The sequence below is a fragment of the Melospiza georgiana genome, chromosome 10, assembly GCF_028018845.1.
Source record: "Melospiza georgiana isolate bMelGeo1 chromosome 10, bMelGeo1.pri, whole genome shotgun sequence".
Taxonomy (NCBI): Eukaryota; Metazoa; Chordata; class Aves; order Passeriformes; family Passerellidae; genus Melospiza; species Melospiza georgiana.
In genome coordinates this window covers 14,083,059-14,109,986 of record NC_080439.1, presented here as the reverse complement: position 1 = coordinate 14,109,986, position 26,928 = coordinate 14,083,059, and the positions used below count along the sequence as shown (strand labels likewise).

Genomic DNA, 26,928 nt, shown 5'->3' with positions numbered 1-26,928 from the left:
TTCTCAATGATTTCTGTATAGGGTTTATGTGGTGAGATTTTTCTCGCAGGGGCATGATGTGTGAGCTGCAGGGCTGGTATGAATGTACCTTAAGTGATAGTGATAAAGGAATAGGAAAAACCCTCAGCTATTAAAAAAGTAGCATCCTTTGTGGCAGCTATTTCTAAGTCAAGGTCTGTGTTTCATGACTGTGGTAAATACTTTCAGAGTCACCTACTGTTTCTTTGTTTCTTCCAGTATGACTTAATTTTAATGAGCTCCTTGATTTCACATTGTTCCCTCTCCTAGAAGTTATCAAAATGCAGTTAAGAGAACTTCTACATCCTTTAGAAGATGCATCCCCGTGGCAGCAAACTTTCAATTAGGTTTTAAAAAATATATCAATAAATGGACATGAAAGCAAGTGTTTTAGGCCTTCAGTTTACACTGAAGTTGAAGCGTTTGAAGATGCAATGTTTTATAAACAGAATAATAATGGACCTACTGTCAAACAGTTGATCTGCCTACAATGTTCAAATATTTGCATTTGTTTCATGTGTGAAAAACAAATACAGTAAAACTAAATATCTTATGGTTGTTTTATACTTTGAAAGGTGATACTGTTTGCAGAGTATGGACCCCTAGGGACAAGCTACTGGGCCAAAGCAGATGTCCCTGCAGACCAGCAGGCTGTCATGAAGCACATCCAGGGACTAGGGATGTCTAGGAAGCAGCAGGAATAGGGTGTACATGTACTGCTGCCTAATCCTTCTGCAGACTTTTTGCACCTGAGCAATCCTTTCCAGCTCAGGGAATTCCAAAGTCAGCTTCCATGTACTTGGTTAGCACCAGTGTGCTTCTCTTTTGTGAACTGTCCATTCTTCCTTGGAACCAACAGGAACTCTGGCCTTTTGCAATGCCTGGAGTTCCACAGCTCTGTCACCCAGTGCAGCCCTCATTGCTCTGAAACAGGATCCTACAAGCTTAATTTGGGGGAGCAAGGTTAACTGGTTCTTGTAGTTCTGGTGGTAGAAAAAGTGAAGAACAACTGAGACATACCCAGCCTTTCCACTTTGTACTTTATCATACCCTTCCATGATATCTTTTTCTCAAAACCAATAGTCCTAGTTTACTTCATGGCTTCTAGGAAGGAAGTTGTAATTTTGGTCAACCTTTAGCTCTTCTCTGAATCTTTTCCAGTCCTAGTTTATTTTTTTAACAGGACCAGCACAACAAACAGTAAGCTCAGATCTTAATTATTTCAACCCTTTTCTATGCCACATAATACTCTACAACTAATACTAGAGATTTCAATCTGACTTGTAATCTCTCTGTGTTATATTATCCTCATCTTTAAGGAAGGGATAACATAAAATACTTCTCTGACAAGATTTTTAAGAAGATGAATGTGATTATTTCACTCTGACTGACATAAGGAACACATTTCATATTTCCTCTGCCCACTGGACCAAAAGACACTCTGTTTAGGAGGTGTCTCAATGGCACAGCACAATGGCATTGCTTAGATCTCAAGGCATCTCTGAAATGTAAAACCAAACAGAGCACAGAGCTGGAGGCCATCTGACTGAATTTTAGTTCTTAGAGTATGGGACATTAAAAAATGGAACAGAAGCCCCAGTTATAGATTCCTCCCAGAAGGGCTGGCAAGGGACAAAAACTTCTTCATAACTATTGACTATAATTGCTATAACAATCAATAAATATGGATAGCAAAGGCATTTTCTGAAACTGAATTGCTGGAAAATCTTCTAATGTTTTGAATGACAAAACAGTATAGAAGAGTAACTTCTCATGGCACAAAACCATGCTAAAGCTAAGGTTCTATCTATTTTTCAACAACTCTAAGACTGAAACCAAAAAACTAAATAAACCTAACTCACAGATTGGCTGCATTTGACATCAGATGTGTAGCTTTTGAAATGCTGATGTCTTTTTTCAGGCTACACATGTTAAAACTCAATGAAGAGGCATTGTCAGCTTTAATGTATATATGCAACAGCAATGAAGAGCAAGCAGCTGCTGTTGTGGATCCCAGTTACCATAGCAATGCATTCCCATAGACATTTTCAAACTCATTTATAATAACAGTGCCTTTAGTAAACAAGAATGCAAAGTTGCTGATAGTATTCATGTGGTTTCCTGTATTATGGATTTTAGATGTTTACAATAAAACAACTTCATTACCGATGCACAGTCCCCACTGAAGGAACTTGATGAAGTAAATTATTAATTGAATCAGTTACTTCAGACACAGGACCACTCCATAGAAGTCCAAGCCAATATCCAAACAAAAATATATTACATTTGGTGCAGTTTTATCAGGTTCATACTTATACAAAATAATACAAAAAGAAGAAAGTTCACAGGCCCATAATTTCCATGCGATGAAAATTCTGATTAGTATAATATAAAACAGTCTGATCATAGAGTGGTATACAGGAAGAAAGAAATAATCCAGCCTAAACCCTCCCAGCAGACAAACCTGAAAATCCATGTTAAGCAATGATACTTCTAAATGAACAGATGTCAGATGCTGTATAATAAACGTAGAGCTAATTGAACAAAAAAAGTTGCACATAAAAGCAGCAAAATTCTCTACTGAAAGTAAAGATGCTATGTGTTTATGGTAAAATTATTGTGTAAAGTTCGAAAATGAAAACAAATTATTTTACTGAGAATCTCAAAATTTCCATCAGAAACAAAATAATTAGACCTTACCCAAGGACATAAGCACCGTCTCTCTGTTCTTACACCAACATAAAGGATATACTGCACGAAATCAGGATAAAAATAGATGTTGACTTTAAAGGACAAAGACCATCCTTAATCTGTACTTGAAGATGTGAGGAAAGAGAAAGGAGAACTTGAAAATACTTTGGCAGCTTTTGATATTCAATTTAAGTGCAGTAACCAGGCACTGTCCGATTCATGATGATAAAGCATATTTGCTAGGATGTTTATTCAGCTAAATAATCTGTAATGTTGTTCAGCTGCTCAAAGGCTGTAAGAGGCACCATTAAAAGGAAGTAGAAATTGAGGAAAAATGTCAGATTACTAAAAGCAAAAATTCTACAGAACCAGTATTTCTGTTACACTGCACCAAATACAGTATGTTATGTGCATAAAATTCAACACAATTAGAAATTTTATGATAATTTATGAAATTATAATTTTGTTGCTTTTTTTTTCATTTTTGCTTTCATTCTAAGCAAGAATTAGTATTGTACACAGAAAAATAAAACCCTAATTTACTGCAATTTTTTATTGGTTAAAGAAAGACACTCCCTTCCACTAGTAAGATTAACAGACTTTTAGGTGTTATTTTTCCAGAAGCACAATACTAATTTCATTTTGCCATCAGTAAGTGGCACAACATAACAAATGAGATTTTCAATTTGAAGAAGGTAGAGTGGAGAACAGAAGTTGTGCTACAGATCCTCAGAGAAGTGCTAACAGTGTCCCTCTGAGTGTGATGCATGGTTGGTTGGACAGATCCTTTACACAGCCCAGCCACAGACCCAGATTCCTTCAGATATGTTCTACTTTCTCCACAAGGATCAAATCTGGAAGATGTCTGAGGATATTGAGTGTTTGTCCCAACCTGTGGCTGTCCCCCAAACATAAAAAGGGAAAATATTCTGAAATCTCAGGCATACCCATGTCCCTTGCTGGGACACAGGTTTCTGAACTATGTGTATGCACTTAGTCTGATGTGTGTGAACATAAAAATGTAAAGTCTGCGTTATAAAGGTGCAGAACTTGGAACTGTTCTTCCAGCACATCTTTCAGACCTGCCTAGCTAAAGGGACAAAGATCCCTATTTTGAAAGTGGCAAGGTGGATTTGGTGATTGAGTGTGGGAATGTCTAGACAATTAAGAAAAACAGATACTCCAAACTCTTTTGCAGTATCTGCAAGGATTTTGAGATAGCTGCCGTTTCAAACAGCTGCTTATTCCATAGTTTGGAACAAGAGCTCAGAGTGAAGTGCCCTAGTAAGGCAGAGCCTGTTATCAGACATTTCAATAGAGCTGCTGGATTATCTTTTCTTTCTAAACTGTTTAAATTCTGAGTGGCTGTTTGCTTTCTCATTATGGAGGCCTGGATCTATTCAAGTCTTCTTTCAAATCAATATACTGGATAATTTAACGTTGTGTAGGAGGTCTCTGCAGCTGTGGAGTCTGTGATCACCATGAGGCCTCTCCATGTCTCTGAAAACACTGGGAATATATTTTGTCTTTTGTATAAAAGGTCTGTGCACAAGCCACTGTTATGGGAGATGTCAAAAATCCCCAGATGGAGGCAGCAATATTAGGTAATTGTTGGAACAGCCCTTCCTACCACACAGCAAACTGAGACCCTGGTGCTGTGCTGTGGGCCAGCCCTTTGTGAGAAGCTGCTGTACCCCAGAGAACATCATGCACTGGCACTCCATGGCTGGCCTGTTTGCATCCCAGTGACTGCAGGCTTCGATGGTTTACACTGCCAGATATAATGAAGTCTTCACAGGAAAACTACTGCAGTTGATTTTGAAGGCTAGTCAGAAGGTGGCAACTCTAGAAAGACAGGAAATGCATGCATTATAATGCATTATCTAGTTTATTTTGCATTCACCTGCTCTTTGAAATGGATCATTCACAAATCAGGCCTTTGAACACTACAAGATATACCTGTCATCCTTTCAGAATTAACCATTTTTTACTCAGTTGGTCCCCCTCCTTTGCTTTTTCTTTCCAACTCTGCCTTGACCTTTTCTTTCCACACATTTTAGTCTTCCAAATGGTTGTATTTCCCCTTCATTCTCCTTTCTTTCGTTACCCAAAACTTGTAAATCTGTGAAACCAAGTTAAAGAGACATTGAAAGACAGCCTCCACCTTTTCCCTTATCTCTCACAAACAATCCCCGTGGTCTCCAGTGAATGCCAGGGAAACCAGAAATAGCTAGAGAACAAGTTTTCTGATCTGTTTAGAAACAGCTTTAGAAACAGATTTATTTGTTTATGAATTTGCAATGTCAAATGCATTAAGAACACTACATTGTTGTTGAAAGAATGTATTAAACTATTTAAATGATTCTTGGTACTTTAAAATGTTTTCATCTAGTAAAGATTAAAATATTCTGTTTGCATTCAGAAGGATCAAGCTGTTTCCCTATAAATGAGCAAATGAGAAAGCTTGAGAAATAAGCAATGCAGAAAATAAACATTAATTCAGTATATTTGGGTATATTTGGATTTGTTAGTGATTTAATAACATACAGATTAGATACTGTTATATGAAAAAAACTACTATCAACATGTAAAGACCAAACATGTTTAGCTAGTGAGTTTGGAATTTCCATGCAGGAAAAAAATCAGTTCATCTTTCAAGATCAATTATGATTATTTGAGATATAGCATCAAGCAGTGCATCCCCTAATGAAGACTTGAAATAAGGAAATTATATATATTTATGTATATACTTAATTTGTCAGAAACCCACTGCTTTGTAGACTGCAGAATTTGCTGATGGAATGTTTTGACCCTAGGAGCAGCATTTAACAAGGCATATTGAAACAGATCCCGTCAGTGACAAAATCTCAGTAAAAGAAATACTTTAGACTAGACAGAGAAATGTCAAAACACAGCATATAGACATATCAGTACATGCCAATATGAAAAGACAAATGTATGTCCAATATTCTAGATACTAAGCACTCAAAGTTTTGTATACTGCATTTAAAATAACTGGAAATTAAGCAGTCTGCTACACTTCTTTCTCAACAACCATATCCCTACTGCACTTTTGGGACTGGACAGGTAATAGAGTTACTTCTCCCAATGTGAAGGTTGTCTTTAACTTGTGAGAGCATAGTGTAGACGAGATTAAGACTTTCACCCTTATTCTTAATCTCTGTTGCTCTGTTGTGTGTTAGTTTTATAGAACGGCTCTTAGCCTGCGGCAGTGCCGGAGCCAGCACTCCCGGGGACGCTGTGGGGGCTGCCTCACAGCACGGAACGTTCCTCACACGGGGACCGCCCCTCAGCACTGACTGTTCCCCCGGCGTGGGGACAGGCTGAACACACTGCACAGGATCAGGTGTAGCGCGTCCCGCGGCACCACCAAACCAGGCGGGGACGCGCCGGGACCCGTGAGGGCGCTGCGCTGCGGGGCTGCGGCGGGCGCGAGGGGCAGGCAGGGACACGGCGGGTGGCGGACACTGCTTGGGCAGCGCGGCCGTCCCGGGCCGGCCTCGGGCAGGGCGCTTTCCGCGGGCACCGGGAGAGCGCTGCTGCCCCGGACGGGGCGGGGGCGGACACGGCGACCAGACACGGACACAGAGAGGCGCAGGCAACATGGCGGCAGCCAGCGCCAGCCCCGAGCCCCCTCCCCCGGCGGGCCGAGAGTCCGGCGGGGCCGGGGGCTGAGGGGCGGGAAGGGCACCGCGCCCCGCCTCCCGCGCGCGTGGCGGCCCCGCCCCCGAGATGGGGCGGGAAGGGGGCGGGGCCGCACGCGACCGCGCCGCGTCACGCGCAGCCAACCGCTGGCGGCCGGCGGCTCTCGCGCTAGGCCCCGCCCCCGAGGGCGTGTCCAGCGGTGGGCGGGGGAGGAGCCCCCCGGGGCGGGGGGGGCTCGGCGGCGGCGGGAGCGGCGGCGGCGGCGGAGCCCGAGCCCCTCCCCGGGGGCGGGTCCGCCCGGGCCCGCGCGCTGCAGGCGCCGCCCCCCCTCCCCTGCCCTCCCCCTCCCCGCCGGCCCCTCAGTAACTTGGCCGCCTTTTATCGGGCGGGCGGCGAGGCGGGGAGTTTATTGGAGCCGGAGCCGCGGCGCGGCCGGGGCGGGCAGCGAGCTCGGCGGAGGGCGGGGGGCCCGGCGCGGCCCGGGACGATGCTGCGGCTGGTGTCGCTGAAGTTGGGGCGGCTGTACCGCTACGTGAAGCTGGCGGTGCTGGGCAGCCTGGCGGCGGCGCTGGTGCTGAACACGCACTCGCTGCTGGCCTCGCTGCAGCGCAACGAGCTGTCGGAGCGGCGCTTCCTGCAGCTCAATAAGTGCCCGGCCTGCTGGGGCACCAGCTGGTGCCGCAAGTTCCTCAACGGGCAGCTGCGGCTGGAGAGCTGGGGCCGCCTGCGCCTGCTGGACTTCTTCAACGTGAAGAACGTGTACTTCGCGCGGTACGGGGAGCCCCGCGAGGGCTCCCGCCGCGTCGTGCTGAAGCGCCTGGGCTCGGCGCAGGAGCTCGCCGACATCGACACCAAGATCTGCCGCCGCGCCACCGGCAGGGGCCGCTGCGACCTGCTGCAGGCGCTGCCCGCCACCGAGTTCGCCAGCCTGAACGGCGACGTGCGGCTGCTCACCCCCGGCGCCGTGGAGGGCTGGTCCGACCTGGTGCACTGCCCCTCGCAGCGCCTGCTCGACCGCCTGGTGCGCCGCTACGCCGAGACCAAGGACTCGGGCAGCTTCCTGCTGCGCAACCTGAAGGACTCGGAGCGCATGCAGCTGCTCATCACCCTCGCCTTCAACCCCGAGCCGCTGGTGCTGCAGGTAAGCGCGGCCGGCGGTGCCCGTCCCGGCGGGACCCTCGCAGGAATGGCCCTTCCTGCCCTCGCCGTGTCTGCGAGCGGGGACGAGGGCTCCCGGGCCGCGGCCCCAAACCCCGGCGGATCGCGGGGCCGCCACCGGCTCTGTGCCGTGACTGACTCTCCTGCGGAGGTGCCGGCAGGGCGGGCTGAGCAGAGGCTCCCCAGTCCGTGCCTCGGCCAGGAGGCGTTTCTTTAGCTCACTTAGCCTGATCAGCTCTCCTCTCTCCTTCCGCCCTCAAAGACTGCGTGTTTTCCCGGTTTGCGGTCCTCCTCAGGGTTTAACTCCATCCCCATCCCGCTGTGCCGCCGGTCCCGAGCGGCTCGGTGCCGGGGGCTGATGCTCCCTGTGACTCGTGCCTTTGGCACGGTCCGGTGTCAGCGTGTTCCGCTGCTCACACATTGCCGGGCAGCAGTGCGTGCCCGTGATTCATTTCTTAGGGTCTAGTTTGGGAGGCAGTGCGTAGAGACTGTGCTGCGATGCTGTTGTGCTTTCCTTGTCAGAAACTGACTCATGTGCTATGTCATGTTCTTAATGTGAACTAAATATAGTTAGTGCTGGTAGAAATTAGAGATTGGTATTTGTAGCCTGAAAATAGACCGACAGATAAATGAACAGTGTTCTCTTTTCAGCAATTACATGTTCTGTAGTCTTTAATTAGGGGGATGGGTTATGTGCACACACCTGAAAGTTGTGCTTTAAGATGTTATAGAAATTTTTAGGTGAAAAATGCTTAGGAAACTTCTATTCTGTCGCACCACTCTGTTGTTTCTGTTCTATATCTGTTTAGATGAGGAGCTTTGCATTTTGGTTTTAATATTACCAAGGGAACTCACAAGTGTGCTTTTAGCATGTAGGTTTGGAATCAGAACTGTTTTGTCTAACTACTGAACTGTCCTTGCCTTTATCCAATGTATGATTAAAATGATATTTGCAAATATGTTTTGGAAACATTACCTCATGATTACTATTAACATCTGCTGTTTCTCTAGTGAGAGGCCAAGAACTGCTCAAAAAGCAGTGCTGCAGGCTTTACCCTCCAGAAAGTTTGCCTACTGACTAATTTCTAGAAAATCAATTTATGAACTTAATTACAAACATGTTTTTCAGTAGTGTGCCTTCTGCCCTTCAGTCTCTCCATGTACAGCTCTTTAGGTTTGTTTTCAGAGTGTGTTTCCAGTTAAGCTTCTCAGCAGACTTGAGGGTACATTGTCTCCCATTTTGCTGTGAAGTTCCTCCTGAGCACAGTGAGTAAGGAAACTCCACTTAAGTAAGAAAATCAAAACTGCTTTGCTCCGCTGAGTATATCCAGGAAATTCTTTGAGAGGTGATTTGTTTTGGCTGTGTTTCATACAACTTACTTTTTCGGTTTTCACCAGTGGTTCCAACATCCAGTGTAGACCTCGATGGCCAGAGAACAACTGTGTTTCTTCATAATTCTCTACAGGCAAAGGCTGTGGCACACTTGTGGCATTGACTCTAATGGGCTGGATCGTGGATGGAGGGCAGTGGGTTTGATAAGAAGCCTTGATTCCTCTCAGCTTCTTGAGGGACTGTAGATGAGTCCTGAGACTGTCAAGCAAATCTTTTGAAGAGAAAAAAACCTTGAGTGGACTTGAGCTCTCTGTTCAACATTTATCTTAACAAGGGTGCAGCTGAGAGCAGAGCAGGTCAAATTTGTGGGAAGTGAGGCAGCCTTTAGCAGTTCAGGGAGAAGTAAAGCAAGTCTGTTGCCTTTTAACAGATCAAAAGTGTTTCATAGAGTCTTGTGAATTTTGATGTTTTGGCATGTCTTGGTGGGGAGGTTCAGGCCAGCTTTGTGTGCCTAAACACTCCTAATGGTTTCTCCAGAAAAATGTTAATTAACTTTGGTACTGAGTACTTGACGTTTGAAGATCTTCCCTCAATCAGGAATAAAATATGTGAAGTATATCAATCTGTATGATCCCTTCCCCATTCCATAGTGCTCCAGGTTTAGTCTCCATCTGAGAAATATTTAAGCAATGGGTAATTCTGTGTTCTGCAGCTCTTGCAACAGCAACATGCCAGACACTCTGAGAGGTGGTTACTTTCTAGAATTTATAATTGACTACTGAGAAGGTTGTTTGTGTTTGTATATAACATTTGTAAGACATTTTATGGTGTAGTTTCTGCAGTATTGATGAGGGCAGGTAGTGCTGTTGGAATGAAACTTGTAGGCTTGTTTTAAAAATCAGCTGCTTGCAAGAAAAGAAACCTTCATGATGTTGTATGAAGAATCAGATTTTAAATTAAAGTAAAGCAATCAATAAATTGATGCATTTAACTCATGCTGTCTGTCACCAAGAGGGCATAGGGGAAAATACTGCTTGTTTTTGCCTTGAGTCTTTCATGGAACACTACAGTGACTGAGCACTGTCATTCATAACAGCAGAGATGTCTGAACTCTTGGTGTACAGTGCATGCAAGTTCTGTTTTGCTTAATTGTGCTACAGACAAATGTAAATAGACAATTTAGTAGCAACTTAAAGCTTGGTCTTTCATTTATAGTAGAAAATTCTCTGTAGTTGTCTACAAGAGCCAGCAGTTCATGGATTGTGAGGTTTTTCATCAGAGACTGGGATTTTAGCTTGAAGCCTGTGAGAGTATGGATTATTCCTGAAGTGGTGTTGCTCGTGAACTGCATCATCACAAGTGATTTACAGCCTCTGCTGGGGGAATTTCTCAGGTGGGGCTTTAACCCATAGCATGATTTTACTGTTCAGGGATTTGTATCAAAAGCATAACACTGCACATTTAGTACACATTACATGTTGTAATCCTAACTCATTATTTGTATTTTTTCATAACTTTCTTGTTAACCTTCTTTGTTTGCACTTATTTATTGTGTAGGTGTACTCAGGGAAGAATTCAGCCCCTTTTGCCATTTGACTTTGTTAAACAAATGGAATGACAGCTGCAGTATTGTTCAAGTACACTTAAGATTTTTTTTTTGGATATTAAAATGCTAATTTTTCTTCTGTAGAATCTTGCTAAACTTCTCACTAATTAAATCCTCTCACAATTTTCATCTGAATTCACATTTGAACTAAAGAATTTATGTGCTAAAGATTTAATTTCTGACAGGTTTGCGGTTTTTTCATCTCCCCTCCTAATAGTTGTTTTCTTCAAAAAAGATGAATACTTTTTAGTAAAATAAGGTCAGATTTGTAATCAAAATGCTACATCTAAACCAGTGTTTCATATAGGCATGAACAGCTTATTTGGACAAATGCAAGAACAAAACTTGCTGCTGTTTCAACTCATTGAATGATAAACAGTGTTTTAAATGGGAATCACCTGGAGGATAGGATTGAAGCATAGCATCCTATTTCTCACTGAATATGATGATGGTGTGCATCAAACACTTGCAAAGATAGGTCAGCTGAAGTTGCCTTAGGAAGAAATAGAAAAATTGAAAAAATAACTTGGATTAGAGACTGAGTGTAGTGTGACTGTTCAGAGAACCATTCTGGATGTAAGCAAGTTTATCCTTGTCCTTTGACTTTCTATAAACCACCAGCTTCTAGTTTGTCTTGTAAAATAGATGTAGTGGAGAAACATTTTGAAATATTTTCAACATTTTAAATAGTGGATGTTATTCAACTTTATCAAGTAACTTGGTTAATTTTTATCTTCACTTGTAAGTTGGAACATAAACTTACTGTTAATAGAACTGAAATGTGTGATAGCTCATTTTTCACAGAGCTTTTGCACTGATGGTGTCAGGCTCCAGATTTCCTCTTTGGAGGTGCTGTGGCCGTGTCCTGGCAGCTTGGGTGCTGTTCCTGAGCTGTGGCTGTGCTGTGAGCCCTGATGTGCAGCCACGCTGTGTCTGACTCCTTCTGCAGTGGCCCGGTGCTGTGTTCTCTGCTGAAACATGAACAAACAGTGCCCCAAATCCTTGTTCTTGGTGTTAGGGGTAGTACAATGGGACTTGACTGCTGAAATGAGAAGTTGTTTCTTGGTAAGAACGTTGTTTTTCAGTAAGGTGGTTGTGTTTTTCCTAAGATCTTATGCTTACCTGAAAAGACAGTTTACATCTGTACTGGCAAAACTGAAATACAGGATTTAGAAGTTGTTTTGGCAAAGGGCATCTAGAGCTGGTCTTGCAACCCTCAGTCTTGCCTTTGTGTTGGCTGTGCTGTTGGTTTACAGTATTGCCAGGTGCCATATGGAAATGTCAGTCGTGTTTGCTTTGTTTTCAGTGCTGTGGTTTAACCCCAGCTGGGAACTCAGCCCCACGCAGCTCCCTCCCCTCACACTGGGATGGGGGAGAGGAGAAGTGAGAAAACTTGTGGGTTGTGAGACCAAGACAGTTCAGTAAGGAGAACAAAGCCAAAGAAGGGATTCATTCAGCCATCCCCATGGGCAGGCAGGTGCTGAGCCATTGCAGGGCTCCATCACACGGAATGGTGACTTGGGAAGACAAATGCTCTCACTCTGGATGTGTCCCCCTCCCTCATCCTCCTTCCCCCAGCCTCACGTGCTGGTCACCATGCCGAATGGAATGGAATGGAATGGAATGTGCCTTGGATCAGTGGGGTCAGCTCTCCTGGCTGTGTCCCCTCCCAGCTCCCTGTGCTCCCCGTTCCCCTGGCAGCTGGGGTGAGGAGCAGGAGAGGCCTTGGCTCTGTGTGATCACTGCTCAGCAATGCCTGGAACATCCCTGAGCTACCAGTGCCATTCCAGCACAAACCCAAAACACAGACCCACACCAGCTGCTGGGGGAAAAATGAGATAGGCACACAAAGTAAACTTGGAATTTGCACATACACTGTGCAATTAAAATAAAATGCTTGCCTGTAATGAAGTTTTTTTCAAACTGTAGAAGGTATCTATCAATTAAATCCAGAGTGCATTAATGCAACTTTGTTTCGAGCTTTAGCTTTTAACAACCTCTTTAAATGAACATTCTTCAAAGAATGATGGTGAACATTTGTGTCTTGTATGTAAATTACAAGTCTCAAGGACTTTTATTTCTCTAAGAGAAATGCCAATCTCTGTGTGCCAAATAGTGGTATTTCTGCATTTTTAATAGACTGTGTAAATCATTGCCCCTCCCTCAGATATGGTTTTAGCTTTCTGAGTGCTTAAGTTTAATGACTTTATTTTTCTCACAACTTCTGATCATTGTTATTCCTTGTGGGGAAAAAGCAAAACAAAACAAACCCAACAGCTGTATCTCTATTCCTGGTATAATTACTCTTCATGAGCAGTCTGTTGCCATATAACCTAAAATTCTTCTGGTTTCTCTACATGTCATTGTTGGGCTTGATGTTTGGTTTTGTTACGGGAAGAGCAATAGTTGACATCTGGTAAACATATATTAAAACTTTAACTGATCAATTTGAAACAATTTCTTGCACAGAATTCACTCAAAGTAGCAATTTAGCCAAATGTTCCACAGAATCTTTTTGCTGATCCATGCATAAGTAAATGAGCAAATTCCTCTTTTCTATTTTTTTCCATACACACTCTTCTAATCATAAGTTATTTTCTGTAGTTCTATTCTAAATACATTGGTAGAGTGGCAAGTCAGTATTAATACTTGTTACCCTTAAAAGTGTCTTCATTACTGAATTTGGTGTTTCTGTTCCATAATTCTGATGCTGTAAACCAAGCAGTGGATTTAAGGTGATATCTGCACTACCTGACATGGCCTTGGCTGGACTTGTGTCATTGAAGTTCTGGCTCTTACAGATACTGGGATTTTAATAGACTGAATTTCCATTGTGAACCTTTCTAAAAGGAATGAAAAATTGGTTCTTTGTTGAATTAAAATTGAGTGGCCTCATGTTACAAGAATATTCCTCTAATGTGGTTCTATTGAGAACTGAAGAATCATTTTTTGCAGTGACATATGACTGTACATATTAGACCAGAACTGGCTTGTACTTGTCATGTTAACTGTCATATTTAATTATGCTCCCTAAGTTATCAAAACTATTTTCATCCTTCTTTCATAGTGAAAGTTCCCTAGAGTAGAAAACATGTAGGGTGAATTATAAGGGATATTTTAAAATTGTCTAGAAATTCTTGAAGTTATTGTGGTGTGTATATTATGATGAATGGCTGTCTGAATGTAAAGGCTGCTGGGAAGTTACTATATAGACTTAAATAGGAATTCTCTTGAGAAATTCTCACTCTTGCAGTTTTCAATAGCAGAAGAAAGTTTGTTACCCCACATTAGAAACCTTCTAATGCCAGTGTTGTTCTGGTATGTCAGATGTATACGGGGAGTTGTGTTTTACTTCTCTGAATTAAATAATTGAAGCTTTGTTTTGGACTCCAATTTTGCAAAGTAACTTTAAAAATAAGGCCATCTCTGCTAGGACTCCTTGGTAGTGACATATTCCAGGCTCATTACTGATAAGAAGTCAATACACAGTGATTATTTGCATCTGTCGCAAATTTAATTGGAAAAAAAAACTTCTATGGACTACAAACCAATTTGAACAGGTGACAACCAATAATGATACTAAATTTTCTTTATTACGGCTCTTGAGTTTAATCATTGTTTATTAATTTATTTGGAAAAGAGGCACGTCTCTGCTGATGTTTTGAAATACAACTTTTACAGCTGAAGGGTTCATCTTACCAACCGAGTGTTTAGAATATTGTGTATTTTTTGTCCTATAGTGTGTCAAGCTTGGTGTGAACCTCTTGTTGGCATGAATTGTATATAGTTGAAACTGGTTGAAATGTAGTCAAACTTGAAGAAGAGTCAAATAAATTTAAAAAACATGGTTTCAATGGGAACACCAGTATCTGTAGCAGTCAGTGAAATCCACTGTTCACACTGTGTCTGTAGGCTATGTGTGTATAACCCCTGTGGGAGTTCCAGGTAAATATCAAATGCTGTGGCATGTAGCTGGAATTACATGGTTTCCATTGTACTCACGAGCATTCATAAAACCATTTTTGAATATATATCTTGCAGATTGCAGATGAGTTCCTGACCAAAGGAGGCACCTGTGTTTAGACTGTGCTTGTAACTCCTTTGATCCAAAAATCATCGTGGTAAATCTGCTCTGCAGCTCTTCATGGCTCCAGAGCTTTTCTCATTTGCCTTGGTGATTAATGCAAGTGTTACTTTTGTTTACACTGTGGAATCAGCAGTACTCTGAGACAGAACTCAATTTCCATTTGAGGAAGAGCATGTTACTGGAATTCAGCTTGTCCTGCCTGCAGTGAAGGTGTCAGGGAGGGGTCATTTTGCCTGAAGTTCCTCAGGGTCCCTTGGAAACAAGTCCCTGCTATGTTTGTGTGTGTAAAATTTCTTCACATAAAAGATGCAGCTCTTTGTTTGGGCAGGTTTTTTGTCTGAGGTGTTTTTTCTGAGCAGGAACTCACTTTATGCAAACACTGGAGGTGACAAATAGAGCACCTTCTGGAATAGTTTGAAAATGAAAAGCATGTTTTTTAGCAACAGAAATGTCAGTTACTTAAACTGGTTTGCCTTTTTGGTCTTGATTATGAGGATAAATTATATGCTTCATTATGATAAACTAATATTCTTTTAAGTGTTTAATTCAAGGGGGATTTGTGTTACTGCAGAATACAATAGGCTTTATCAGCTGCAAGCTGGTGGGTCTTCACTGCCTGATCTAATTCACAGCTCTGAACAAAAAGCACTGGCACATTTGTGTATAATCTCAGGTTTAGACAGATGGAAGTGAGGAAGACAAATGCACTGATAGTGTGTTTTGTGCTTCAGTGAAGTGATAAATTCACTCTGTTAATTCTTAATATTTTTTCTGAGACTACAGTGTATTTTTTAAAGGTATAAATGCAGTATTATTCTTTCAGGAACAGCATGTCCATTGTCCCTTTCACAGAGTTTGTTTAGGTTTCTAAGCCTTGGTTAGAGAGATATCTTGGAGCTACACCTATTAGAGCAAGAAAAATATGTTTTGGGGGTGTGTCACTGGAAATGGAGGTAGCAGAAGTTTTTGGCATCTTTACTGTTTTCCATCTTTCTGTTAGAAGATAGACATATTTCTCTGAATACAGAAAAAAGATAATGTTAATGAGAGGAATGTTACTAAGCTACCTGTTTTAGATTTTCATATGCATTACCTTATTTTAAAACAGATGAAGTTTAATTGTCTATGGTTTCTCTGACATTTGTATGTTCATGGATAAAATGTGAGGGGGTGCATCAGAGTCGAATTCTTTTGTCAAACAGCTGCTTCTTGTTTTGAACAAGAGCTTAGTTTTTAATTTGGTTGTCAAATGCAGGTTTCAAAGTCTGAAAATAGCATATTCAAGAACAAAATTATCTAATTAAATATGCAGACTACTAAAATAAAACATAGTTATGTAGTATTCCCCAGAAATCAGATTTTTGACAGCGATGCAAGAAGCTTTTGGTTTCTTAATGCAACTTGTTCATGGAATACATGTTCATTAATCATATAAATTTGTTTTCAAAATTCTAATGCATGAACCAAAAAATCCTTGTCAAGTTAGCTGCAGTTTCCTCTTAGAAAACAGCTTTCAAAATAGAACAGTACAAAAAGTTACAAACTGCTGCTTGCAAAGACAAGAGATCTGCACTTCAATTAATATTCTTGTCAAATTCACCAAGTGAATATAAAAACTACTGAATGAGGCACTTGTACATATTTTTATCCCCTTCTTCCGCTACTGACTTGGGTAATGAAGTGTAGATGTGGCTGTTACATGCCAGTTGGAGGGGAGCCAAAGCAGAGATGTTGTTTGTACATGTGCAGACCTTGGCAGGATTCCCTGCACTCCTGTTGTCAAAAGATGTTTTTATTGCCACAGCGTTATAAATATATCTGTTACAGCATGGCATGCAGATATTCTGCTGGTAACATGAAGGTGAGCACTTCTGAATAAACCAGACTGCTCCTAGAATTTCTTGTCTGCAATGAAATTCAGTGTACACAGCGCAGGAAGCATAATAGATATGTTTGGAAGATCAGTCAGTGACTAACACTGCACTTTGAAAATCAGTTTAATCCATTCCATAAATCCCTGCTGCTTCTGGAAAGGAAATGTCCTCTTAGGTCTTTCCCTTTTCTGCACCCAGCTGGGGAGGCTTTCTGTTTTCCTCCCAGCAGAGCATCCTGGCACAGGTGGGGATGTGGAATGGATCAGGCTGATCCCAGGGAGCACCAGCCCAGCAAAACGAGCCTTGCTTTGCTCATGGTGTGCAGGGGATGGAAATGAGAGTGCTTGGTGGGCTGTGAGGGAGGGACGCCTGTGCTTCCAATTCCCTGCCAGGTTCTACTGTTTGTGGTTGCCTTTTTGTTTGCAAAGGGAGGCAAAGTCATAAACAGGGCAAGATTGGGACATAGAAAAGGACAACTGTGGAAAACAAAAGGTGTGGGATGGTCTAAAGTAATATTTAAATAAAAATATTTAAGCATCATCGAACTGAGTGCTCATAAAATGCAGCAATATGACAATGTCATGCAGTTGGTGGAATTAGTTAAACTTGTGTTTATCAGGAAATGTAATCAGATAATTTTTCCCCAGTTTAAAGAGAAGTTTGTATGATGTAGGTTAAATAAGTAATTTCATTTGATGGACAACAGCTGTTTACTTCTTGTTTTGTTTTGGTTCAGGACTGAATACAGTCACGATAAATGCACGTGAAATCCCTCTTTGGTGACATCTACTGATGCCACAGCCATGTTTCTGTTAGATAGTCTGTTCAGAATAAGTAAGGAAGACTGAATTACCACATGCTTCAGTTGTTGGAAGGTTATTTTGTTGAACACAAAACAGGTGACAAAAAAAAATCCCAAAACTCTCTTAACTGTGGAATGTGACACTTGACATGAGCTGAACTGGTGGCTCTTTGGCTGTACTTCTTCCTTCATTAATTGCCCTGAATCCTGCAGGCAAATAAGCCTGGAGGCTGGATAATGTCTTCACTATTGCATGGTAGATTTAGTTACTGAGAGAGATTTAGTTCTGCTGAGTTACATGGTTTCACAGCTTGAAAATACCATACTGCTCTCAAACCTGTCAAATTAGTTTGTATTATTCTCAGGATTTATCACAACCTGTTCTGCTTATGTGAGTAGAACATGTGATAAAAATAGAATTGAAGTTCAGACATGCAGACATGTTAAAAACTTTCTACCTATTCTGTTACCAATGTGGCTCTGATGTCCTTTTTGCCCAGCCAAGAAAGGAGGTTCTCTGTAGTGGTAAACAATGGTTACTTACCCAGAAATTGTCTTCTGAAGTTTGCCACCTGAGAGAGCAACTTCACGGCTTTTGCCATTAAAATAGCAAACATTGTCAGTTATGTATATTAGTTAAAATTTTGGTTTCTTCAGGTGTACCACATAGACAAAGTTGGTTATGTTAGGCCCCTCTTCCCTGCATTGTCTTGTAGTTCAGTTCTACATGGTATGTTTCCTTCCAGTCTATTTTCCTGGGTGACAGTAAATATTTTCTGCCATTGTAGATTCCAGAAGGTCCAAGGCTTTCATTCATCCTGAACCCACCATGCTGGTGGTAAAAATCCCCAGCTGTGGTGAAACCTTGGCTACATCATTGCTGCAGAATGGATCCTGGGTGGTGTCTGGTGACACCATAGCGAGGCAGAGCAGGAGGAAGGAGCATGGGTGGTATCTCCCAACAGTTAAAAGCGGTGTACATCGTATTCTTAGAGTGCTAACTTCTCTAAATTTGGGGTTTCTTAAATCACTGCTTTTGTAGTTTCTTCCTGTTGCATTCCTCTCCAGCATTCCTCTGGAGTTTGGAGGGTACCTTTCAAGTGCCTGTCTGTCCACACTGAAATCCTAGAGCACATTCAGCACAACTGAATTAGGAAAACCATGCTGGTGTGTTTTGTGCTTTTTTTTGTAATTTTTTGTAGTGTGTCGTTTCTACTTAGTCTCTTATGTTAGCTTTGAAGAAAGGTACTGTTGGAGACAGATTTTACTGTTGATAAAAATGTTATGTGGCTGTGTGTAATAAACATACAGTATATATATAGCAATTAATCAAGAGATAAACTGTTAAGGTATACAAGAAAATTAAGAAACCTCAAAGGAATCCCATCAACTGGGAAAGTGGAAGGGGTGGTGGTGGAGAGAAGGAGGTGCCACTTTGTAGAGTTTTTTTTTTTTCTTTAGGTTGTTAAAAGAACTGATTTTAATTAAAAGATCAAATGCAGAAATATTTTGATGGGAAATATACTTGCATTACTACAACAGATGTGTAATAAAACACCAAGAGAAAAAGATGGCTGGTGAAATTGTGTGTGTAAATATGTGAGTATGTGTGTATGGGTGGAAAGCTAGATATGGGCTATGTATTGTTTCAGGTCATCCAACTTCTTTCCTGCATTAATCCAGCAAGGTCTCTTGGTCACAGAAATACATTTTGTATTGTTTTTCCTTTCTCTTCAAAACTCAGAAACATATGGATTATTGTGTTGATGGATATTTGCAGCTTTCTCGTCTAAGTTTTATTTAAAAGCCTTTTAAAATCTAAGCTGTTTTGTATTAATTAAAAATTTAAATTTTTTATATACAGAGCTTTCCATCTGATGAGGGTTGGCCATTTGCAAAGTACCTGGGAGCATGTGGAAGGATGGTGGCTGTCAACTACGTGGGAGAGGAGCTGTGGAGTTACTTCAATGCACCGTGGGAGAAACGAGTGGATCTGGCCTGGCAATTAATGGAAATAGCTGAGCAGCTGACAAATAATGACTTTGAATTTGCACTCTACCTCCTTGATGTCAGCTTTGACAACTTTGCAGTGGGACCAAGAGATGGGAAAGTTATCATTGTAGATGCAGAAAACGTTCTGGTGGCAGACAAAAGGTTGATCAGACAGAGTAAGTGTCTCCTTTCACTCCCCTCACCCTGTGTCTCTCACTTCTTTCTCTGCAATATTTAAAGTATGAGTGGTTGCTAAATACATATTTGGTTTGCTTTACAACTAGACTGCTAATTAACAAATGAATTAGCTTTCTTCTGTAATGAGACTAATTAGCTTGACCAATTTGTCAATTTCATGAGCTGTTGAGCATACCTGGACACTAAGTACTGTAGATGTGCATAAAGGAAGAGGCGGGGATGGGAAGAGAGGATGTTGGTGCTGAGGGTGGATGGACAGATAGACAGATAAGCAGCCTGGCTTTCTTGTCCTCCTTAGCTAAGAGAGAGAGGCTTTTTTTGTCTTTTCCAAGCACCTATGTAACAATGGGAGTCTTGGAACTCTACTTTCTGTGAGTGACAAACAGCATTAGTGCCTGCTTTGCCTCAGTCCCATAGCCTGACTTCGCTTCCTGTTGGTTTTCTGTAATAGTGTATGGGTAATTCTAGTGCTGCTTACAAATTAATTTTCTTTCTGTCACCTGTAAAAGCTCAAAGCAGTGGCAGCAGGAGAGGTGTTTGACAAAGTGGCATCACACAGGTTTATATTCTTTTTGAGCTTATAAGGAAAACTTACAGACCTGAGGGCTGGAGACATTGAACATGAAACTGGATTCTGCAGAAATTCATGGCAACAGGCCAAGTGATTCCTCTTTGCTTTGGGTGAATGGATTATTTTAAGCTTTGCAAATAGGCTTCTTATGTTGTGCTGTGGAATTAACTTTTAGACTGGCTTTTTCTATCCACACACTTTTCTGCAAGGAAGTGTGTTTTGGGGTTGTTTGGTTGGGTTTTTTTATTAGATTTATTATATGCTCTCAAGCAGCTTAGATTAAAACTATATGAACCTACCAAGGAAACCTTTTAATTTATTGAATATCCAGTACATTTACTGTAGAACCCTTTCCTTTCCTTCTATTCATTTCCCTCCCTCTTAAAATAATATTACTGAAGGCTTTCATTTTTGGAGCCTGTCTGAATTGCTCAGGCAGAAGGATGTTCAGATGAGCTCTGAAAACGTTGATATGTACCTGGAATATAGGAGTGAGTAGTACCTTGCAGAACCTGAATGTTGAAAGTGTCACATCTGTTGTCTCAACCAGGGTTTTGGTGTGATTTATGATCTAACAATCAAGAACGCAGACAACAAAAGAGGACATGAGAAAATTCTTAGTCTTTGTATAAACTTGTTGTGGTTGACATTTACTACTGTTTTCATGGATCTTTGGGGAGGTTCCATGAGCCAGTCTCTGTCCAGAGTGATCAGTGTGCCTGATATTTATAGTTCAGATATTTCAGTGTGTACCTTCTGTCCAGTTGCACTGCACAGTAACACCTGTTTGTGCTCTGTGTGGGATGTCATATTTGAATTTGCTGAAGCCCTTTTTTCCCATTCTCCATTGCTGGCTTTTTTTTCCACATTGACTTTGCTGTTAATTCTGCAGATCTTACATCATGTTTTAATAGATTTTTACCATCCTTCAGTACTCTTTCTTTTCCTAAAGTGTCTTTCAGTGTGCTGTGAATGAGAAGACCAATAGTCAGCTCAGAGGCTGCCAAGCACACATGAATTTTTCTTTGTACCTCACACTGCTAAGAGACATCTGCAAAACTCTGAGACTCCATGATAAGGACCTCTTCTCACAGCTGGCAGTAGTCTGGAAACTTAAGATCAAAGTTTTATAACAAAAAGTAGTAAGAACTCAGGAGAGCTCACACTTAGTAACCTTTTCAGAATTATTACTGCATGAGGTATTTTATGTAAATCAGGTTTTAAGTTGAAGAAAGCTGTGAGAAGAAGGGTTTGTACATGTACATAAATGCCATTTGCCTTGTTGAATTTTACTTTTTTCAAAGACTATAAGTAATGTATCTGCTTTTTTTATATTCTTTCTGGTTACTGCTGTGTTGAAAGTAAGATGGAAGATAAAGTTTCAAAAGTTTATAGCAATTACTTTGCAATGTTTTTTTAGTCATTGGTAGACCACTTGCTAGCAGTAGTTTCCAGGGCAACTGGAGAGCCCAAATCTATGTTGCTAAAATAAATCATGTTGCTTGTTTGTTTTTCTCTGAGCTTTGGCTCTGGCTTGTTCTCTTGTACTTGCTCATGCTACATTTTTTCCTCTGGGTATGTGTTAATGTAGATTTCATGTGTTTACTGTGCTGCTTTTTTTCCTGCCTTCTCTTTGCTATTTTTCCCTCTTTCTTTCTTTTCCTTTTTTTTTGTTTTGCTGGGAACATTTCAGCAGAAGGATGTATCAGACTGTGAGATGCATTCTTAGGCTCCAGCATTTCTGAGTTTGTCTAAACAAAACTGATTTTTAATTTAAATATTACCAGTTTGCTGTGCATTGAGCTTCTGATTGCATTCAGACGCACACATGCACTCTGCTCCCCTCCCTCACTTGTTTCACTGTCTCCCTGCATTCCACAGACAAACCTGAGAACTGGGACGTGTGGTACGAGAGCAAGTTTGACGACTGCGATAAGGAAGCGTGTCTGTCCTTCTCCAAGGAGATCCTGTGTGCTCGCGTCACTGTGGACCACAACTATTATGCCATTTGTCAGAACCTTTTGTCCAGACACGCCACGTGGAGGGGCACCTCGGGGGGGCTCCTGCACCACCCCCCAGCTGAGATTGCCAAAGAGGGGCGCCTGGAGGCCCTGCTGGATGAGTGTGCCAACCCAAAGAAGAGGTACGGGCGGTTCCAGGCCGCCAAGGAGCTGCGCGAGTACCTGGCACAGCTCAGTAACAACGTCAGGTAGTGCTCAGTGAGCGTCCTTGGCAGCACTGGCTAAACACTATTGCAAAGACACGCAGAAAACACAAGTTTTGGACTCCTCTGTTAAAAAGAGAGAATAAAAAACTCTAGTTTATCAGTTTTCTAAATACTGTAAAAATAGAATTTTATGGTGTTATAATGTTCCTTTGCAAACAAACAAGGTACTTACTGAATTAAAACTTGAGCTACTATTGACTGTCCTCCCTAGCTGTTTAAAAGGGAGTAGGTCACAAAAGACTGTGATAGCTTAATTGACAGCTTGTGTGTCAAAGGGTACTTTACCTAAAACTGCATTAGTGTCACAGTTTTGTGAAACTGATGTTCTTACTTGGAAAGTCAAGTTAAACTGGTGGCCTGTTTTAAAGGCCTTTTTTCTGACATCATTGTCTCATTTTTGTGTTTATTTAAACACCTTGAAGTGGCATTTACATCCAGGTAAACCTAGCTGTCTGCATTGTTTCAAACTGAACAGGCTTTCATGTTAATGCTGTGCAGAACATTCCTACTGTGAGTGCAGAATTCCTGAGTTTACTGTCTGATTTTAGGGGGTTTTACACTGTATTTTATTATGCTTAGACATTGTGGTTTGCTTTTTTAAGATCATCATAAGCTCAAATCTCACTTGAACTAACATTCATTTAATGTCTTCTGTGGTTCTACCATTGGAAATATCACTTAATGTAACTATTGTACAAAACTTACCCTTCATGCCAGTATATACACATGGCTGTTTAACAGGAAATCATGACTTTTAACAGAGATAATTTGGAAATTGGAAGGACACTACAATAAAAAGATTTGTGTTAATTTAAATCGGGGATAGAAGATTGACTAAAAAAAAAAATCACTAATCTGGTGTAGTTTAAGTACAAGCCAAAGAAAATGGTTTTGTTTACTAGTTTTTTGAACATACAGTAAACAAAGAATGCTATACTCTAGTGAAACTAATAATTTTCAAAATTCAGATTTTGATGGTCCTTGGTTACTTTCTGAAGAACTTCTGGAATTCTATACTTAAGCTAGAGAAAACCCTAATTTGAATCATGTCAAGTAAGTTAGCAGTTTGTTTTACATCCTTCCTAAATGTGTTGAATGGAATTTTCTGAATATTCATCTTCTGGTTTACCAGTAAGCTGTACTCACTCTAGGTACCTTTTCTTGAACTAAGTTTGGCTATTCCCAGTACAGTTGAAATCAAACCTTGTTGAGGTTTGTGTAAATATGGAGTTGTTCTCATAAATCACAGTTTTTATAAAAGCCTCAGTTACTGCTACAAGAACTCACTTGAAAGCTTGCTCCTCAGTTTTTGGTTTTGCCTTTTTTTTTTTTTTTTTATTTTTACAACTACTATGCTTAATTTTCCTCAAATTTTGTTCCTACAAAGATGCTCTTAGGAAATGTGTGCATATTACTTCTGCTAACAGTAATGAAGGAGACTAATATTTCTTAAATGCCTGTATATTTTGTACAAGCTAAACTTAATTCTGAGCAAGGTAACGTGTGTTGCTTCCAAGAGCAGAGCTGCTCTGCCTCCTGTACTGCATGGAGCCTGGTGGAAATTGTTGTGCAGGTGAGGAAAATGGCAAACTCACTGACTTGCTGTCCTTTCTCAAAGCTCAGTGTGGAGGCACACAGAGATGCAGAGTGCTCTTTGATTTCTTAGGTCACTGTATTTTGAGGACATGCTTTAATGGTGAACATGGTGGTGGTGCTGGGTTGCTGGTTGGACTTGATGATCTTAAAGGTCTTTTCCAACTTTAAAGATTCTATGATTAAGGATATTTTGGAATTGGAAATTCTCACTCATGTGATTGTTGCCTCTGTAGTCTTAATTTGTTCCCAGTCCCTTTTCTTGTTTTTTGAAGTTAGAATGCCCAGTGCAGCTTTTAATTTGAATTTCTCCCCTCATTTGAACAGTTTTATGTGCTTGTTCTGGCACAAGCTGTTGTTCATAAAATCCACTTATTTGAAGAAAGTAGACTAACCCTCAGACTAGGTACTACTGATGCCTTAAGTTTTAGCTTTCATTTTCCAGATTCTGTACTGCATTAGTATGTAACTCTGAACTTCATATAAAGTTGTTAGCAAGTTCTCTTCACAGTTTATTTAGACAAAACAATCCTTTTGCAGCCTGAGAACCAAGGACACTGTTGTAGCTTTGGGCTCAAAAAAGTGTAAACAGGGAGTTGAGGAGAGCAGTCTGGGAGGATGGGACTGCATAACCTAAAGCTGTAATTGGACAATTAACCCCAATATGGAAATGGACCAAAACTTAGAAAAGTGTGAAAACTCTTGGCCTGGTGTCCATGTTGGGTGGAGCCCCTTGTACTGCCCAGGGTGAATCCTTTGAAGGCCTTTTAATAAATCCCTGCTTTATTCCTTTAACGCTGTCTGGCCTCTGTTCTAGGTAGCCTCTCAAGGCATCACTACCATCCTACCCTAAAGCCTTGACTTACCACTACAGTTGATTTTGAAACATCTGCCACATTTCCCAAAGAGAGAGTGGACTGTGATTGTTAAAGTTGTGAAAGAAACAAACACTGCCAGTTTTGGTTACTACTTGAGTCAGTTCTGTGACTGTCAGAATGTTCTCTTAAATTTTGTTTGGGGTTTAGTCCCTCCAGAAACAAGTTACTAAAGCCACTTGTAAAAGGAACTTGGAAGTGAAAGGAAAATAAACCCCAAACCCCCCACTAGAGCAAAAACACTACAGGGAAAACATTGTGGAGAGCAATAAATCTTGTTCCATTTGCACCTGTCAGATATTTATTGTACAATAACAATTTATATTTTTAGTCATTGCCCATTATTATTGATGAACATGGTGAAATATTTTTGAATGAGATGTTTGGGGTTTGTATGTGCATTAAAATTGTCCTTTTGTACTGTAAGTTACTGTTTGTTTGGAATACTTTATCAAAACTGTCTCCCTGTGCCTTTATATTACAAGAAAGTTGTTTCTGCAACTTCTAATGATATTAATAAAGAATACTTTAAGAACCTCATCTCAGCTATTCATTTTCAGATCAGTAAGTCTTTCAGGATTGTTTTAGTCTAGGATGCTTTAAAATACACACAGAACTACTTTTGGTAGTGTTGCAGAATGCTTCATCATCAGAAGTGACAGATAGGAACCTTTTTCCCATCCTCTCTAGTTTGATCTGCAGTATGAACGGTCTGTGAGGACTCTTGGTGTCACTGTCCTTGCAGGCAGAGCCTTTGGTGGCTCCTGCTGTCCTGCCCTGCGGAGCCTTGGCTGGGTGCAGAGGGGCCCTGTGCCTCTGGGGTGTCTGCAGAGGGACAGCAGGTGAGTCTGGTTCTCCTGCTGAAGGTAAGAGAAGGTACCTGTTTGTGTGCCTGGAAATCAAGGCACATTTTAAGGGTGTTACTAATGGACATTGCATGTTCAGGTCAGCAGGAAAGTTCTGACTTTAAAAGGAAAACTGTCTAAGGCTGTATTTTATGTTTGAGTTAACTCCAGTGTTCTGAGAACAGCACAGTGAAAGCAGAATATGCTTCAAAGCAAAACAGGCTATTTCATAAACAGCTTCTGTTCAGAGAGGAAGAGCTTTTTTGGGTGAGGGGAGTATTAGTACAATATAGTACACATCATTCTATTCTGAACATGATGCTTATGTATAAGTTTGACTACAAATTCTATCTTTTGGTATTAATGGAGGCTTGGTGCCTCCATTTAATGTGCCCTTAGTATAACAACACATTCCCAAATAGATACCCTGAATAATTTTAAAGAAATGGGATTTTCATAATGTAGTGCCTTTTTATTTTGTCTGATCAAATAAAAAAAATCAAATTATAGGAAATCATACTGATCTGCTCTACTCCACCTGAGCAGGGTTAATGTAAACCCGGACTGAGGGCTGAATGTTTTCTTCACCAGGCAGAAGGAGGACCCTGCATTTTGACTGAGCTTCCTTACAGTTAAGTTTGTGTATTATTTATCTTTGTTTTTGCTGATGTCATATTCAGATTTTATCTGTACATATAAATGTACACATATGGGTGTATTTAGCATAAGCTGCTATTGCAGAATTCAGATTGGACTGCAGGCTCACAACTAATGATGCCTCAATTAATTGTTTTACTTGTGGAAAGTCTGATAACCTAATTTCCCTGCCTTCTTGTCTTTATGTGACTTTGTTCATCAGATCTAGTGTGTTAAGGACCTAAAAACTGATCTGAAACCAACTATTTGGAGCAAACTAAGGATCTTCCTGTTCTTCCTTTTAAGTTATTTTCAAGTTTAAGTTTTTGATTTGCAATGTGATAACTGAGTTTACGTGGCACTGTTGTATTTACATTTTGGTGCTTTACAGAAAAGGAACTGTGATTTCTGATTGTTTTGGTAGTTACAAAGATATTTTGATTTGGAATACTACTCTTGCAGACTTGCAGATGTTTTGTTAGTATTGTGAGAGAAGGATTGCAGCTCTGGTTTTAGATGGCCAGCATTCCTCACCTGGGTCCATTGTAGGAATTGTGAAATGCTCCCACCAGGACCACATCTCCTGTAATTCACTAGATGTACAACTGAGGCAGAGTGTTTCCTTTGATGCCTGGATTTTTGAGACATGAGAAACTGTAACCCATCTCCCTTGAGGCAAAAGTATTTTGAAAAGAAGATATATTCTTATAGGTGATTTTTGGTTTGTTTGTTTCCTTGTTTTTTCAGTATTTGTTA

At 41.0% G+C, this 26,928-nt stretch overlaps 1 protein-coding gene across 1 annotated transcript; it reads left to right on the top strand.

The window, feature by feature from the left end:
* The first annotated feature begins 6,851 nt into the window (after positions 1-6,851).
* Positions 6,852-25,231, top strand: DIPK2A (divergent protein kinase domain 2A). The gene is made up of 3 exons (XM_058030981.1): positions 6,852-7,516; positions 19,100-19,403; positions 21,878-25,231. Exons 1-3 carry the CDS (start codon positions 6,863-6,865, stop codon positions 22,207-22,209), a joined length of 1,290 nt encoding a protein of 429 aa, XP_057886964.1. The 5' UTR covers positions 6,852-6,862; the 3' UTR covers positions 22,210-25,231.
* The last annotated feature ends 1,697 nt before the right edge of the window (positions 25,232-26,928 follow it).

Coding starts and splice junctions, on each gene's coding strand:
- DIPK2A (XM_058030981.1), top strand. CDS start 6,863: ATGCTGCGGCTGGTGTCGCTGAAGTTGGGGCGGCTGTACCGCTACGTG. Junction 7,517..19,099: donor CCGAGCCGCTGGTGCTGCAG/GTAAGCGCGGCC, acceptor TTTTATATACAG/AGCTTTCCATCTGATGAGGG. Junction 19,404..21,877: donor CAAAAGGTTGATCAGACAGA/GTAAGTGTCTCC, acceptor TGCATTCCACAG/ACAAACCTGAGAACTGGGAC.